Genomic DNA, 14,331 nt, shown 5'->3' with positions numbered 1-14,331 from the left:
GGAACCATACCGGTAGATCGGGAGAGGAACTGTTAAGATGTTCACTTTGCGTCTTTTTTTTTTTTTTTACCTTGATCTTTGTCCTGCTTTTTGACCTGACGAAGAGGTGTCATCTATTCTTAAGGAAGAACCACTGGATTCATCTTTCAGAGCTTCATACCTCCTCACTGGCACTTGAAGAAGAAACAAGAAAATTCATGATTTAAGGCTGGATGAGGATATTTTATTGGCACATAAAATATTCACTGATGTAAAAGGTTCTTTTGAAGGGACCGCACACATCATTATGTCCACAGTGGCAAGATCAAAAAAATCTTCCTCTCACCAATGTTTCTTAGAAATATTTCATCTTTTCCCACAGAAACGGAAACTTCATTAACCAAGAAACATTGAAATATGGGCTAACTGCACTTCCGGATGGGACACTGTTTATCTCAAGAAACAAACAAACAAACAAATAAACAAATACTCTAGGCAAAGAGTAATAAGGAAACAGAGTTATATCTTTTGGTAGATCTTAAGGATCTCTGCAGCAGATTTACAAGAATTTTGTCCAATAATAGTTTGTAGTACCCAGTAGAGATTGGTAACGTGGCACTCATGTCCATCAAAATACCCATGGATACCTTTTTTCGGCACCAGTAACTTTTGTGTTTTTGTAATTTTTATTTTATTAAGTTTCTTTTAATTAAAGGGGAAGATAGGGAAATGGTCATGCTTCAAAAAGCTAGCTTCCAGAATCATATTACTTTTCAACCAATATTGTGAGGATCCATACTATAGAATGTGTAGATATTCTTAGAAAAGAAAATAGTGGCACCCAACATTTCATTTGAAATTATGTCTTATCTATTCAAAATAGATAAGTTTCTTTCTCCCACATATTTCTTTCTCTAATACAATGATTCTTCTCAGTATGCTGGCTGGGAATTCTGAGAGTTGGAGGCCACACAACCTTAAAGTTGCTAAGATTAAGACACAGTGCTCTAATAGACAAGAATTTTGTAACTGGTAATGCTCATGATTCTACCTGTAGCCTCAGTAATCCATGATCTAACCCTCAGGGTCAGAACAGCAATGCACTCTGCAGGATGTAGCCCTTGAAAATGATTCACAAAGAACAATGTGGGCAGAACACAATTGGTCTTCTGTGAAGTGAGGTGGCTAAATGACTAAAAGCACTGGATTGTCTGCTTGCAAGCTACCAGGTGAAAATTAAAGCAGCCACATTTGTCTGTATCAGGGGTGTCAAACTGGCGGCCCACGGGCTGGATGTGTCACGCGCTGGCCACGCCCACCCCGGTTTAGCGAAGGGGGAGAAAGTCGCGATATGTGATGTGATGACAACGTGTCGTCACAAGTTTTACACCCCTGCTCTATATAATGCTAGAGCTTTAGGAGATAAAACATCAGTAGATTCAGGTAAGATCACCTGGGAAAGCCTTTTCAATGCCAGTACATCAGGGGAAAGTTGCCCAGCAACTTCATTTTCATCTTTGCCCGGACCTTTATAGGATACCAGTCAATTTAAGGACCAGATTATATTTTAGATTTCCTGCTGACATATTTTTTAAATTACATAGTTGTAATTTTTTTTGGTACTATTGTTGATTTTATCATGACAATATAATGTAGCCCTTCTTGTTCTCCTTTCTTGTAAATTGCTCTAACCTTGTCCAGAAGAAATGGCAGTATAAAAATAAGATAATAACAATGAAGCCTCACGTTTGCGTTATCATTCAATCTACTGCCAACCTCAAGACTCCCAAAAATATTAAGCATGGCTTGAGAAAGACGAAAGAACCATTTTAATTTTCTTTCTCTGCCTGAGTACTATCTATATACATCCATTTTTAAGCAGCAACCATGGAAAACCACCTTTAGAGATGGAAAAATATATATACTGTCAGTATCATAAATGACAATGGAGCATCATTTCAAGTACAGATAGAGTCCACCAACTGAAGGCCAATTACCACATAATTCTTACCTTGTCTAAAATCTGTCTCGGAAGAAATGAATGATTGGCCCTCACTGTCAGTGCTGCATACATCACTATGGTAAGATTTATATTTTCGTACGTGCTCTGAAAGAATTGTAAAGAAACAGAAGAGAACAAAGCTTATCCAGGGTTTAATGCAGTCACTCACTTCTTCCACAATAGGCGTGCATAATTTTTTTTCTGGTAGGTCAGAGGGTTGCATTGTACATCCCATTATTAGTGGTGCTGAAAACTGTTTCTGGACTCCATGGGTTATAATACACTGTCCAAAATGAGTGACCTTTTCATAAACGATGTTTGCATTTCACTAGGTATGTTTTGGATGAAAGATTATCTAGTTAAACGAAAAGGAAACTAGGAAGGAACAGTGGCCCAAATTGGTGCCCCTAATATTGTTTGCGAATGCAAATCATGATTTCAGTCACGTGCTAAAGTATTGAGTGTCTCTGATGGAAGTTTTGATATTATTTTTTCTGTAAAAGAATAATTTGTGATATAGGCTGGCTACCTATAAAATTAATCAATTTTCGGAAGCCTTAGAAACTGACAATGCATTTTCAAACTTGTTTAGAACTAGAATTCTAATGAATTCTTTCTAGAGTTCAGAGGCACTTAGAAATAACTAAGTAATGGAAAGATCCTTTGCAAAAACATTTATCCCTTCCCTCACTTTCTTTTTATAGTAATTTTATTTAAAATTACAATTGAAATAATTAAAAATAAATATAAACTGAAAAGGAAGAAAAAGAAAAATATAGGATGTGCAAAAAATAGAAAAAACATAGTAAAGAAAAATAAATAATTTTTTGCCTTCACAAGTAGAAACAATTTTAGTGAGTTATAAATTTCTCTTAAAATACAGCAATGATTTAGTCTTCCCATATTCCATCTCTTATCTATAAACAAACTCTTAAAATCTTATCATTTCAGTCCTGATATCAGCAAAAGTACATTAAGGGATAATGTACATTACCTCTGTACATTAAAAGTACAGAGATAACAAAGTATATATTTCAAATAAACCAACTTTATATTCCTTTTACTTCTAACAATTTTGATTTTTACTCCCTTCAAATAATGTCCTAGAACTTCTTTTCAATTTTTCTGTTGTTTCTTCACACAAAATTCCTCAAAGTTCAAGCCTGTGTTGTAAATCATATACGAAGTATGAATATGAAAATTATCCAGGTTACTCTCTTGGTTTGTCATATATATATTAATTATTAAGACTTTACCCAGTTTATTTTGTATGTTGCTCTTCTAGCCAGTCATTTTAAAATCCATTTTCAATCTTGTCAGGTAATACTTATCCTTATTCTATAACATCTTTTAAACACAGTCTAGCTAGAAAGGTAGGCTCTTTAAAATTAACTTCTGGGTCCACTGTTCAAAAATATCCTTCAATATGTCCACATTTAAGTGTTCTTTAATTATGGCCTTTAGTTTACTTCGGCTTCTCTTCAGTGTCCAATTTTTAAAATCTTATCTTATTATGTTACTTTTAAGAATTCAAAACAAAAGCATTTTCCCACGGAAGGGATTCTTGTAATTAATTGAAAAATCCCATTTCAAATCCATGTGGATCCTCAGTCTACAATCCAGATCTAATAAATGGGAAGAATGGTCCCTTTTGGCTGTAATTTGGATATATTTCCCTTATAGCTAAGATAAATAGAACTACTAGTTTAATGAAGCTTTAAAACATTTGAGGTTTTTTTTTTTACATTCTGGAAGAAGAAAAATGTGTTCATAAAAATACTAATGGTGTTATTTTAAAATGTTATAAAGTTATTTAAAATATTATAAAAATCTATTCTAATGATAAATGTCATATTATAATGGGGCCAAAATCAGATAAAATTTCTGAGGCGTGGAACTATCAGAGGTTGACCGAGAAAACAATGTCCTTCTCTTCTCTTAACCCAAATCCTTCCCACACAACTGAAGCAACAGCTCCCAATCTTGCCAGCTTGTTCAGTAAGCCATATACTACATTCCAAGTCTAAAGTTTTACAGCTGCCCAAACCACATTAAATCAGATCTAATAACCACTGGATTTAATGAGAAAAATGTTGCTTGGTAAGCAATATATAGTGTCAAGTATGCTCATGCAAAAAAAAAAACAAAAAAACCACAAACATGTTGTGAAACCGAGAATTTCTCTTCTAAAATAAAACAGAATTAAAACATTTAAATTATTGGTGAAGATGAGGGGATGGTTAGACTAGCTAAAGAAGTAATAGTTGTTTTTTATTCCCTGCTGTAAAGGAGTGATTATTATAATATTATGAGTTTAACCATGCATTATTTTTATATAGAAAGACAGCAATTACAAATGTAATTGGGCATTGTGAAGCTGACATGAAAGATTGGGAAGAGGTAATTAGCACAGTAATAACAACTTCAGTATCCTGGTTAGCTAAATCCTGGATCTAACATACCATGTTTCCCAAATTATTGTCATGATACAAAGAAGATGGTGATGTTACAGCACTGACTTAACTCTGGGAACATCAAGCTCTATCTATGGCCCCTGAACAAGGATAGACAATGGAAACAAGCAACACTCATTAAGTTTTATTTAAGTATTCATTTAACAGAACATGGGATGGTCAACCTGAGAGGCATGGGGTTGCAGATAAGCATAGAATTATGGGGAAAAGCCACTGAAGACATTGAGTTAATCAGTGAAAACATGATTAACTTAAATTCATAATTCTGAATCTCTCTGGGCTGATTTTAGATTCTGAGTATAAAGATATCTGTACCCTGATGACACACTGTTTAATTGAAGATGGAATTATTATATTGAAAAATAAAAAAATTAATAATAAAAAAAAGAAATTGTTGCTGTAACTGTTAAATAAAGTTTAGGTAATTGTAAAACTAATTGCACTTTTAATATCAGATGTCAGAATGACAGGAAATTTCACTATTGGGAATTATTATATGGTAATTCTCACATAGCAATAGCACTTAGACTTATATACCGCTTCACAGTGCTGTACAGCCCTCTCTAAGCGGTTTAGAGAGTCAGCCTATTACCCCCAACACTAGGTCCTCATTTTACTCACCTCAGAAGGATGGAAGGCTGAGTCAACCTTGAGCCTGGTGAGATTTGAACTGCCAAATTGCAGGCAGCCAGCAGGCAGCAGAAGTAGCCTGCAGTACTGCACTCTAACCACTGTGCCACCGTGGCTCATGGTAAAAAGTAAATAGCCTAATGCCAAATCTGTCTCTTAACAAAAAGGGAGGCGGCTGGAAACTAGGCCTCCTACTCCAAAAAGAACATTTTTAGGCTTTTCTGTTCTTTGGGCACAAGAATTTTGAGTATTAATTTTATTATAAACAGAGCTTGTATTTGATACACAGTACTTGCGTTTCTGACAGTTTCACATATATTCTAGAATATACCTACTTATTTGAGCTTTTGTGTTCTTGGAAAACTATTCTTCATTTCTTTGTCGAATTAGCATATTTAACTTAAGATTTCTGCAACATCTAATTCAGGGATGTGGGAATATGGAAATCCCACCACCCCAAATCATAGGTCTTCCTACTTTATCTAACAGGAACTGCAATCTGGAAACCTCTGCAAGATCATATTTAGCTAATTGACAAAGCTGAAAGATTCAAGGAACCGTGGAGAAAAAAGGTTGTATCATAAATTCCAATGCAAACAAAATGTGGAAACCCATTGGATTCACATACTTTATAAACTGATTTTATTTTTTTCATAGATACCTTCCTAACCTACCTATCTACCTACCATAGATACCTACCTACCTAAGTCGGTACAGTGGCTCAGGAGTTAAAGACACTGAACTTCTCAACTGGAAAGCTAACAGCCTGGGTTCGAGACCTTAGTGCTGTATAATGGGGTGAGCTTCCACTACTTGCCTCAGTTCCTGCCCATCTAGTTCAAAAGCATGCAAATGTAACTAGGTAAATAGGTACAACTTTGGTGGGAGCATCATAAACTTTGGTGGGAAGGTCATGCTGGCTACATGACCATGGTAATGTCTTTGGACAACGCTGCCTCCCTTGGCTAAGAAACGGAGATAACCATCAACCCGGAAACAACTGGATAGGGGAAACCTTTACTAGTTCAATACCAAATTTGCAAAATAGGAAATGTCTCTCACGCACAAACATATATTATTTTGACAATGTGAAGGATGTCACGTGTCAAATATAATATGCAGAAAAATCTACTGACCTTCTACGTTCATGGCTTCTCTCAGCAACTGCAATTTCTTCTGCTTCTCTTTGATCCTGTCAAAGGCACATAATAAGGCTGCCGATGTTGAGGTCTCTGATACATGAAGCACTTGGTCAAGTTTTTGAGGGCCAAATATATCAAGGGCTATGCTCCCATCAGAATATCTGCCTTCTTTGTTTATGGGAGCTCCTGAAGTCCGCCCTGGCATGGTTCCGTCTTGACGATGGTGCTTAAGAGAATGTGCGACATAGTCCCCCTCTGTGACTTTGTGAGTTGCGCACAACAAATCAGAGGAAGAAGCCCATACTTTGCGTTTGGGATCACTGTTGGCTTTCTTTTCCATGTTGGAAGCTCTGAATTGATAAGGACAGCAACTACCTGTACTGTCTTCATGGCCAGAATTGTAATCAGAGGCAATATTTTGAGAAAATTCCTTTTCACCACGTGAGTCCCTGGTTGACAAGAACTCCAATGATTTACTAAGTCCTTTGTTAAGCACGATTTGTTGAGAATATGGGGCCGGGTAATCAACTGCTGCATCAGTCATTCTTCCTGGAATGAGAATGAGAAGAATCTCTCTTGGATATGGCTATAGTTGAACCCTTCCTAATTGTCATGTATTCTAGAATTGGATTGGATGTACACTCCTCTTAAAGGTAGGGTTTTTAAAAAATTAGGTTAGGTTCTAACCAGCTGAATATCAAAACAATGAAAATAAACAATCAAAAGAAATTACATTTCTTCTGTTCAACTGTAGCATCTAAAATAATATTCTCTTTAACTATGACATTTTTATCACGTTTTTATCATGAAGAACACAGGTTTTTTTAAAAATGCTAAATCAATCCTCCCTCCCTCCGTCCTTCCCTCCTTCCTTCCTTCCTGACAACTACCTGTCGACCAACTCAACTTTCTTTGCTTTGCTTCTTGATCTTTTCAAATGTCAACATTAAAGTATTAAAGTTCTCCACAAAGTACTTAAATGGACCAGCTCACAACATTTGGATTTATTCAAGCAGTACCTGGCACTCCTCATTCTGATGGCTTCTTCATAATAATAAGTGTTTCAGAGAAATAGAAACTGCTAATTTTCATATGGCACCAAATAGGAAAGAGTCAAAGGATACATTAGGACAAAATTCAATTTTGCCCAAGAGATAAATATAGCTTTATTGACAAAGTGTCAACCGAGAAACCCATCAACAGCTGAGGCTGTTATCTAACACTTAATAAATTACATTACATGTTAGCAACAACCAATGATTTAAAAAAACTCATTAATTTGACTAGTCACAATGAAGTTAATGGACGTTATCAAGTTTTTCTCTGCTAATGTTTCAGCATTTTTCATTTTCAGCTCATGAAATTGTTTATATTGATTATATTTTAATTTTCTTCAGAAAAAATATGCCGGCTAGGGAATATTGGAAGTTGAACTCCACATTTCTTAAGAAATTGCAAGTTTGAGAAATTGATTTAGGACATGCCATTTTAATTTACCTTAAAAGCTCATTACATTATTATTCAAAATAGATAGATAGATAGATAGATAGATAGATAGATAGACAGACAGACAGACAGACAGACAGACAGACAAATAGATGATAGATAGATCCAAAGGAAGATGCTAGTAAAAATTCAAGAAAACAGCAAAAACTATATTCTTAATAAATTGGTTTTGCCACATTAAAAATGAACACAACAGCTGTTTTAGGCAAATAATAATAATAATAATAATAATAATAATAATAATAATAATAATAATAATAATAATGGATTTCCATGAAGCTACACCAAAGATGAATTCATTACATTTCTATACCACTCATCTCACCCAAGTGGCTCCAGGTGGTTTACAAAGGAGTAAGAATGGAGTAGCAACGACATAGATTGCAAAAGAGTAGAATTGAAAAAGCCCTAGAATTTTCTACCTACTTTCCATGTTCATTCTTTCTTCCTATTCATTAATTGCCCCCCTAGAGTCGGACATGGGTGGGTGGGCAGGGGAATCCTTTGCCTTTTTAACTTTGAAAAGGGTTATCTCGTCTTTCCCACAGGCCTTTTTATCTTAACAAAATATATCAGAAAAATATCTCATCTATTTTGTTCCCAAGTTATCTCCCTGAAAAACAATAAACATGCTTTATAGCCAATTCTTCACAACTCATGGCCCCTACTTTCCTTTATGTTAAGATTATTACTGTATTATCACACCATTTATTAGGATGCTGGTTATAACATAAGGAGGAGCTCTGCTATTTTAATGGGATTGATTTGGGAGGTGGAAGATTAAATATCAGCCATATTTCCACTCCATTCATGTTTCCTTCTTTTGTAAAAAACCTTTACCTATGGGAAGTCGTTTTCCTCTCAGCCTCTCTCGAATGGCCTGGCTCCTGTCTGTGTGAAGTTTTTTCTCTCCTGTGCAAGAAAGCTGGTCTACCTATTGCAACAAAAAAGGAAAAACATGAAGAGCTGAAAAAGCCAGACTAGTATAAACTCAATAGACCAGGGATGTCAAACTCGATTTCATTGAGGGCCGCATCAGGGTTGCGTTTGACCCCGGGGAGGGGTGTGTGGCCAGGGTGGGCGTGGCCAGCTCGATGTCACTTGTGTCGGGGGCACCTGTGGTGGCCTTAGTGCTCTGCCAGTGAAAACAGAGCTTGGCCCAAGCTCCATTTTCACTGGCAGAGGGCTGCAGGAGGCAGTTGCAGCCGAAATCAGAGCTCGGGAGGGCCGCACTCCGTTTTCACTGGCAGAGGCACCGCCGTTTTTACTGGCACAGTCAGTCCTTCGCTGTTTCCAGGGCAACCCTGCAGGCCAAATCTAAGCACCCCGTAGGCCGGATGCAACCCACGGGCCTTGAGTTTGACACCCCTAAGAGGGCAATAGACAAACCCTCTTCCATCCACTGAAAGTAGAAACTTAAAACGGTTAAAACTCAGGTAGCCTAATAAAGCTGTCCTTCATTATCCACATATCTACAGATATATGATTAGTGTACTGCCTTAGCCATGGAATCATGGCTTATGCAACAGTAGAATTTTTCCTGACCTAGGTTTGCTTCAACCATAGTGAGCTGGTTTGTAGTTTAGCATAATAAGTGAATTTAGCCACAGTCTGCCTTCCTATTGCACTCCTTCATAAATTATATCCCAAAAGTGTTTTTTCAAAAGGCAACTGGACATTGTTTTTCCTTGAAGACATTTTGCTACTTATCCAAGAAGAATAGCTCTTCTTCTGACTGAAGAACTGAGGATAAAAGGGAGACCACCAAGTAAGCTGTCCTGAAATATTAAATATCTAAAAAAGATATTTAATATTAAAAATCTAAAAAAATGAACAAACTGGCAAAGAACAAAGGTGTTAGTTTTGGAGCTAACACCTTTTATTTATTGTTCATTTATTTAATCACTCCCTGCCTTTCTACTCTGAGTTGACAAAATTTGAATTTAAAAAACAAAAACAGAATATAAAAATAAATTAAAATAGAATCTAAATTAAAATGAAGATTGAATTATCAAGCAACAAAAATTGAGATTTGCTACGGAGGAACCAAACTGAAAGGTAAGGCTGCATAGTGGAAGGACATCAACTTTTGTCAACTCTCAGGTACACTTCTGTGTACCATGTAACAAAGAATGTAACTTTCCTGTTACAAAGCCAGAGTCATGACTGCACTTTGGAATGTGTAAGTTTCTAAATTACATTAATTTAGAAATTAAATTCAAATTAATTTAATTTTCTAATTAAACAAACAGAAAGTAATACATATAGTTATTGGATCATATTAGATGCATGTTTCCAGTGCAACAGAAAGACATTTCGTAAACCACACCTTCAGTTGACTAAAACAAACAGGTGAACTTCTGGAGAAAAGTGATTTGGAAAGGTGTAAGAAACCAATTGTCCAGAACAGCAGTGACTCACAGCCAAAACTTGTAAGAACAATCCTTATCTGAAAGGTGGGGCTCTAATCGCAGCTTCTGCCAAGTTCTTTTCCCAGATTCTCACATCTTTGCAGAACGTACGATTAAAAGGAAAAGGAAAAAAGATAATAACTACAAGATTCAAGAAGAAGAAGCTGAGAGAAATTAAAGTGGTGAGAGCTACTAATGGAATGTGACAGATTCCTTAACGTAAATAAAGGGGGAACTTGGTCAGAATGTTGACCGGACTAGCTCATATTAATTGGAATTATTTGCCTTGGCTCTTGAAAGGGGGTTACAAAGTTAATTGGCAGTGTTTTCACTGTCTGTACAATAATTTAGTGGCTTGCTAATTTAAGTCCTTTTGTCAAGCATCCTCAGAATGAAAGGCAAACTTTTCAATCACTTCATCCAGGAGAGAGAAGGAAATGTAAACACTTACCCCAGGCAAACTCCCCAGAACCAGTTTGACTAACTGTTTTACATATGAGAAAGAAGGCGCACAGTTGCTGTTCCGTATGTGAGCGCTGCAGGCATCGAGAACAGTCCGTACAGACACACGGGCATAAACAATATCTTCACACATGCCAAGGAGAATGCTGTTCAGATGATCTCCAAGTTTGATTGGCTGATGTTAAAAAAAAATACATGTATGGTAAAAATCCAGTTAGTCTCTCCTTATATGATTGTTTTTCTCCCTTTCATACATTTCATCGAAACCTTCCCCAAATGTGTGCTGAGATATATTGTTTTCGACTTCCCTCATCTAGACCAATATATCTGGAAGTCATCAGACTGAGGAAGACAACACTCAATCAAATTAGTTTAAGAGTTTTTTGAAACCTCTCTCCATTCTCAACACAACTTGAAAGTTGTATTTAAAAAGAATTAACAGCTTTAAATTTGATGATTTTCACTGAATACATTCAGTGTTACCCTAGCCTAGGTAATGGATTCCATTGTTCAACTGCATCCGAAGTTGTTTATAATTTTTAACCAAGTCTTTCTTTTGTAATTTAAGGTCATAATTCCGCATGTACACCCTGTCTTGATCATCTTCATTAATAGCACATAATCAATCAATTAATCAATTAATAAATCGATCAGTGTTGCAATGCTCATTGAAATAGCACTATTTATGTATATCGCTAAGATTTTTGTTAAAAAAATTAAAACCCCAAAATTTGTCATTTATATTCTATTAAATAAGGATGGAGTAGGTGCTACTATAGCTTGGCTGCAAAAATACATCACACTTTTAGGTGGCAGTAAAGAAATTCAGAAAACTACCTTTGCTGTTATCTAATGTCAGATTTTGTAGCTCAGGTGGACAGACCAATAAGCACTAAACATATCAATATATAAAATTTACTTATAGTACTAGACATCAATGCATTTAACCAGTAAAGTTGCCTTTCAAAATACTGTAACAGTCACAAAGTTGCCCATTCTTGACCTGTTGACTAGCAGAAATTTGCAGAATTTTTACACAGAAATCTTTTCTATCTTCTGTTATTTAATTCTTTTAATCTGAGATAATTAGGAAACTGAATTTGGCAATTTCCACGTGCAAAATACATACTTTGCCATTAAGCAAAATCCCAGTTCCAAATCTTTCAGTAAAACTGTTCTTGAATAATAATTCAACACAAAGTATTTTTGCCTTTAGTCAAGTGTCAACTGAAAGTGTAAGTTGTCTCTACTGAAAAGTGCTTAGGTGAGAATAGGTGATGTGAAGGGTCTGTTTATGATGTTATCAGAGGTGGGCTTCACATAATTTAACAACCGGTTTGCCCAGCACAGAAAATGTGAGCGTGCCTTCCGCACAGGTGCATGACCTTCCGGGCATGTGCTTTGCTCACGCGGCTTAGAAAATGTGGCTAAATAGGACGGCATAGCACCGGGGTGGGTGGGTGGGTGCGGGGCCCACCCACAGGTCGTTACTACCAGTTCGCCTGAATCGGTCCGAACCGGCTGAATCCTACCATTGATTATTTTAAGAAACAAATCTGAGGTTCACCTCAGTGGGTCTTGGCAGTTCATAAAGATCAGCAACCAATAAAACGTAGCAAGGTAAAAAGTATAAAACTAAGATCTTAGCTGAATGGCTATGCCTGAGTCTTCTCCTTAGTCCACTTTACAACAATTGTAAAATCAGGAGAACAATAGAATTGGTAGAAAGAGACCTTTTAACCACCTGTTTAATTGCTATTCTATGTAAGACACTAACTAAAAATATCCCTAATAAACTTTTGGAGTATATCCTGTAAAGAATTCACAAATTCTAGAAGTAACTGATCTTACTATTAGGAAATCAAAATATTTTCTAGCTGAACCATTTGTCCATGGAAGTTATCATTTGACAATTGGATCAATCAAGTATCTACAAACGTATGTGAATTTGAGCTTTTCTTAAGATATGCTATGCCATAATACAGAAACATTATAAAAAGAGGATCAGAAGTAAGGATGCAAACAGCCTGGACGTCTGTAGGAAACTGAGTTTACAGTGAAAGGACAACTCTCATATTTAATACATAATATTTTTTCTGGAATTACTATCTGATCTTTGTGTTTTCTGCTGGAAAAACACAATACATATATATATTTATATTCTTCTCACTCAAACTCTTCTGGGTGTATCTTTAACTGATATTTTTATAAGCTTGTAATATTTTAATGCATGTAAAGTATTTAAATTTAGATACTGTATTTCACTGTCAAGTTTGAAAGTAGGTGGCTGGTTACTGCCTTAATGGCACACCCTGTCATGTATTCTTTATCTAGACAGCTATTTTTCCAATCTATTTCTTCCTTGGAAGCCATATAACTTTTTAAGAAATCCTTTCCTCTTATTCTTGAATAGACCCATCCTTCTTTCCTTAACCATTTCCAGATTTGGAACCAGTTCTTTCCATTTCTATTCAAGAGTTCAAAGGTCAGAAGAAATGCTAATCATTGTTCTTTCACCTTCTCCTTTTCTTCAGTAATCTTCTAACAAATTAACAGAGTTGGAAAGGACCTTGTATATCTTCTAGCCCAACACCCCCCCTCCCACCCAAGCAGGAGACCCTACACCATTTCTGACACATGGCAGTCCAGTCTCTTCTTGAAAGCTTCCAGTGACGAAGCTCCCACAACTTCTGAAGGCAACTTCTGTTCCATTGGTTGATTGTTCTCACTGTCAGAAAATTTCTCCTTATTTCTAGGTTGAATCTCTCCTTGACCAGTATCCATCCATTATTCCTTTTCTGGCCTTCAGGAAAGGCCTTGCTTTGGAAAATAGCTTGACCCCTTCCTCTCTATGGCAGCCCCTCAAATATTGGAACACTGCTATCATGTCTCTCCCAATCCTTCTTTTTATTAGACTAGCCATGCCCAGTCCCTGCAACCGTTCATCGTATGTTTTAGCCTCCAGTCCCCTAATCATCTTGGTTTATCTTCTTTGCACTCTTTCTAGAGTCTCAACATCTTTTTTACAGTGTGGTGACCAAAACTGGATGCTGCATTCTAGGTGTGGTCTTACTAAGGCTTTATAGAGTGGTATTAATACCTCACTTGATTTTGATTGTATCCCTCTGTTAATGCAATTTAGGATTGCATTTGGCTTTTTTGGCTGCCTCTGCACAGTTAGCTCATATTTAATTGGTTGTCCACTAAAACTCCAAGATCCCACACACAGTTACTGCTTTGCATCAAAGTGGGAAAAAAGTGGGTTGACTTAGTAAGACATTATTGGGTTATCAGTTTCTGTATCATGGACTACTTATTATCTTTTATTTATTTTATTTTATTTTATTTTGAATTTGTATACCGCCCTTCTCCCTGAGGACTCAGGGCGGTGAATAGCCAAGTAAAAACATCAAGTACAAATATTAAAATACAATTAAATATATATATATATAAATTTGGCCCCATTAATTAAAAACGATAAACAAAACACTTAAAAACACTTAAAAAATTAGGCCAGCCCGGCTTGCTGGAAAAGGAAGGTTTTAAGGGCACGGCGGAAGGCACTGAGGTCTTGGATTCTCCTTATCTCTGGGGGCAATTGATTCCAGAGGGTAGGTGCCCCCACAGAGAAGGCCCTCCCCCTGGGGGTCACCAGCCTGCACTGTTTGGCTGATGGCACCCCGAGGAGGCCCTCTCTGTGGGAGCGCACAGGTCGATGGGAGGTC

General features: G+C 36.5%; 1 protein-coding gene across 8 annotated transcripts in view; it reads right to left on the bottom strand.

The window, feature by feature from the left end:
* PTPN13 (protein tyrosine phosphatase non-receptor type 13) overlaps positions 1-14,331 on the bottom strand; it is a 171,734-nt gene that overhangs the window by 95,616 nt on the left and 61,787 nt on the right. For all 8 annotated transcript variants that reach the window (XM_034440431.3, XM_087875106.1, XM_087875107.1 and 5 more), the window contains exons 5-9: positions 10,596-10,781; positions 8,574-8,667; positions 6,222-6,776; positions 1,991-2,086; positions 71-173 (exon numbers count right to left, since the gene is read on the bottom strand). In XM_034440431.3, the coding sequence (XP_034296322.2) occupies positions 71-173; positions 1,991-2,086; positions 6,222-6,776; positions 8,574-8,667; positions 10,596-10,781 (1,034 nt within the window). The remainder of the gene's footprint in view (positions 1-70; positions 174-1,990; positions 2,087-6,221; positions 6,777-8,573; positions 8,668-10,595; positions 10,782-14,331) is intronic.

The sequence above is a fragment of the Pantherophis guttatus genome, chromosome 8 (assembly GCF_059756535.1).
Source record: "Pantherophis guttatus breed Tessera chromosome 8, ASM5975653v1, whole genome shotgun sequence".
Lineage (NCBI taxonomy): Eukaryota > Metazoa > Chordata > Lepidosauria > Squamata > Colubridae > Pantherophis > Pantherophis guttatus.
Note: the sequence above shows the minus strand (reverse complement) of the source record. Positions and strands in the feature narration are given on the sequence as shown.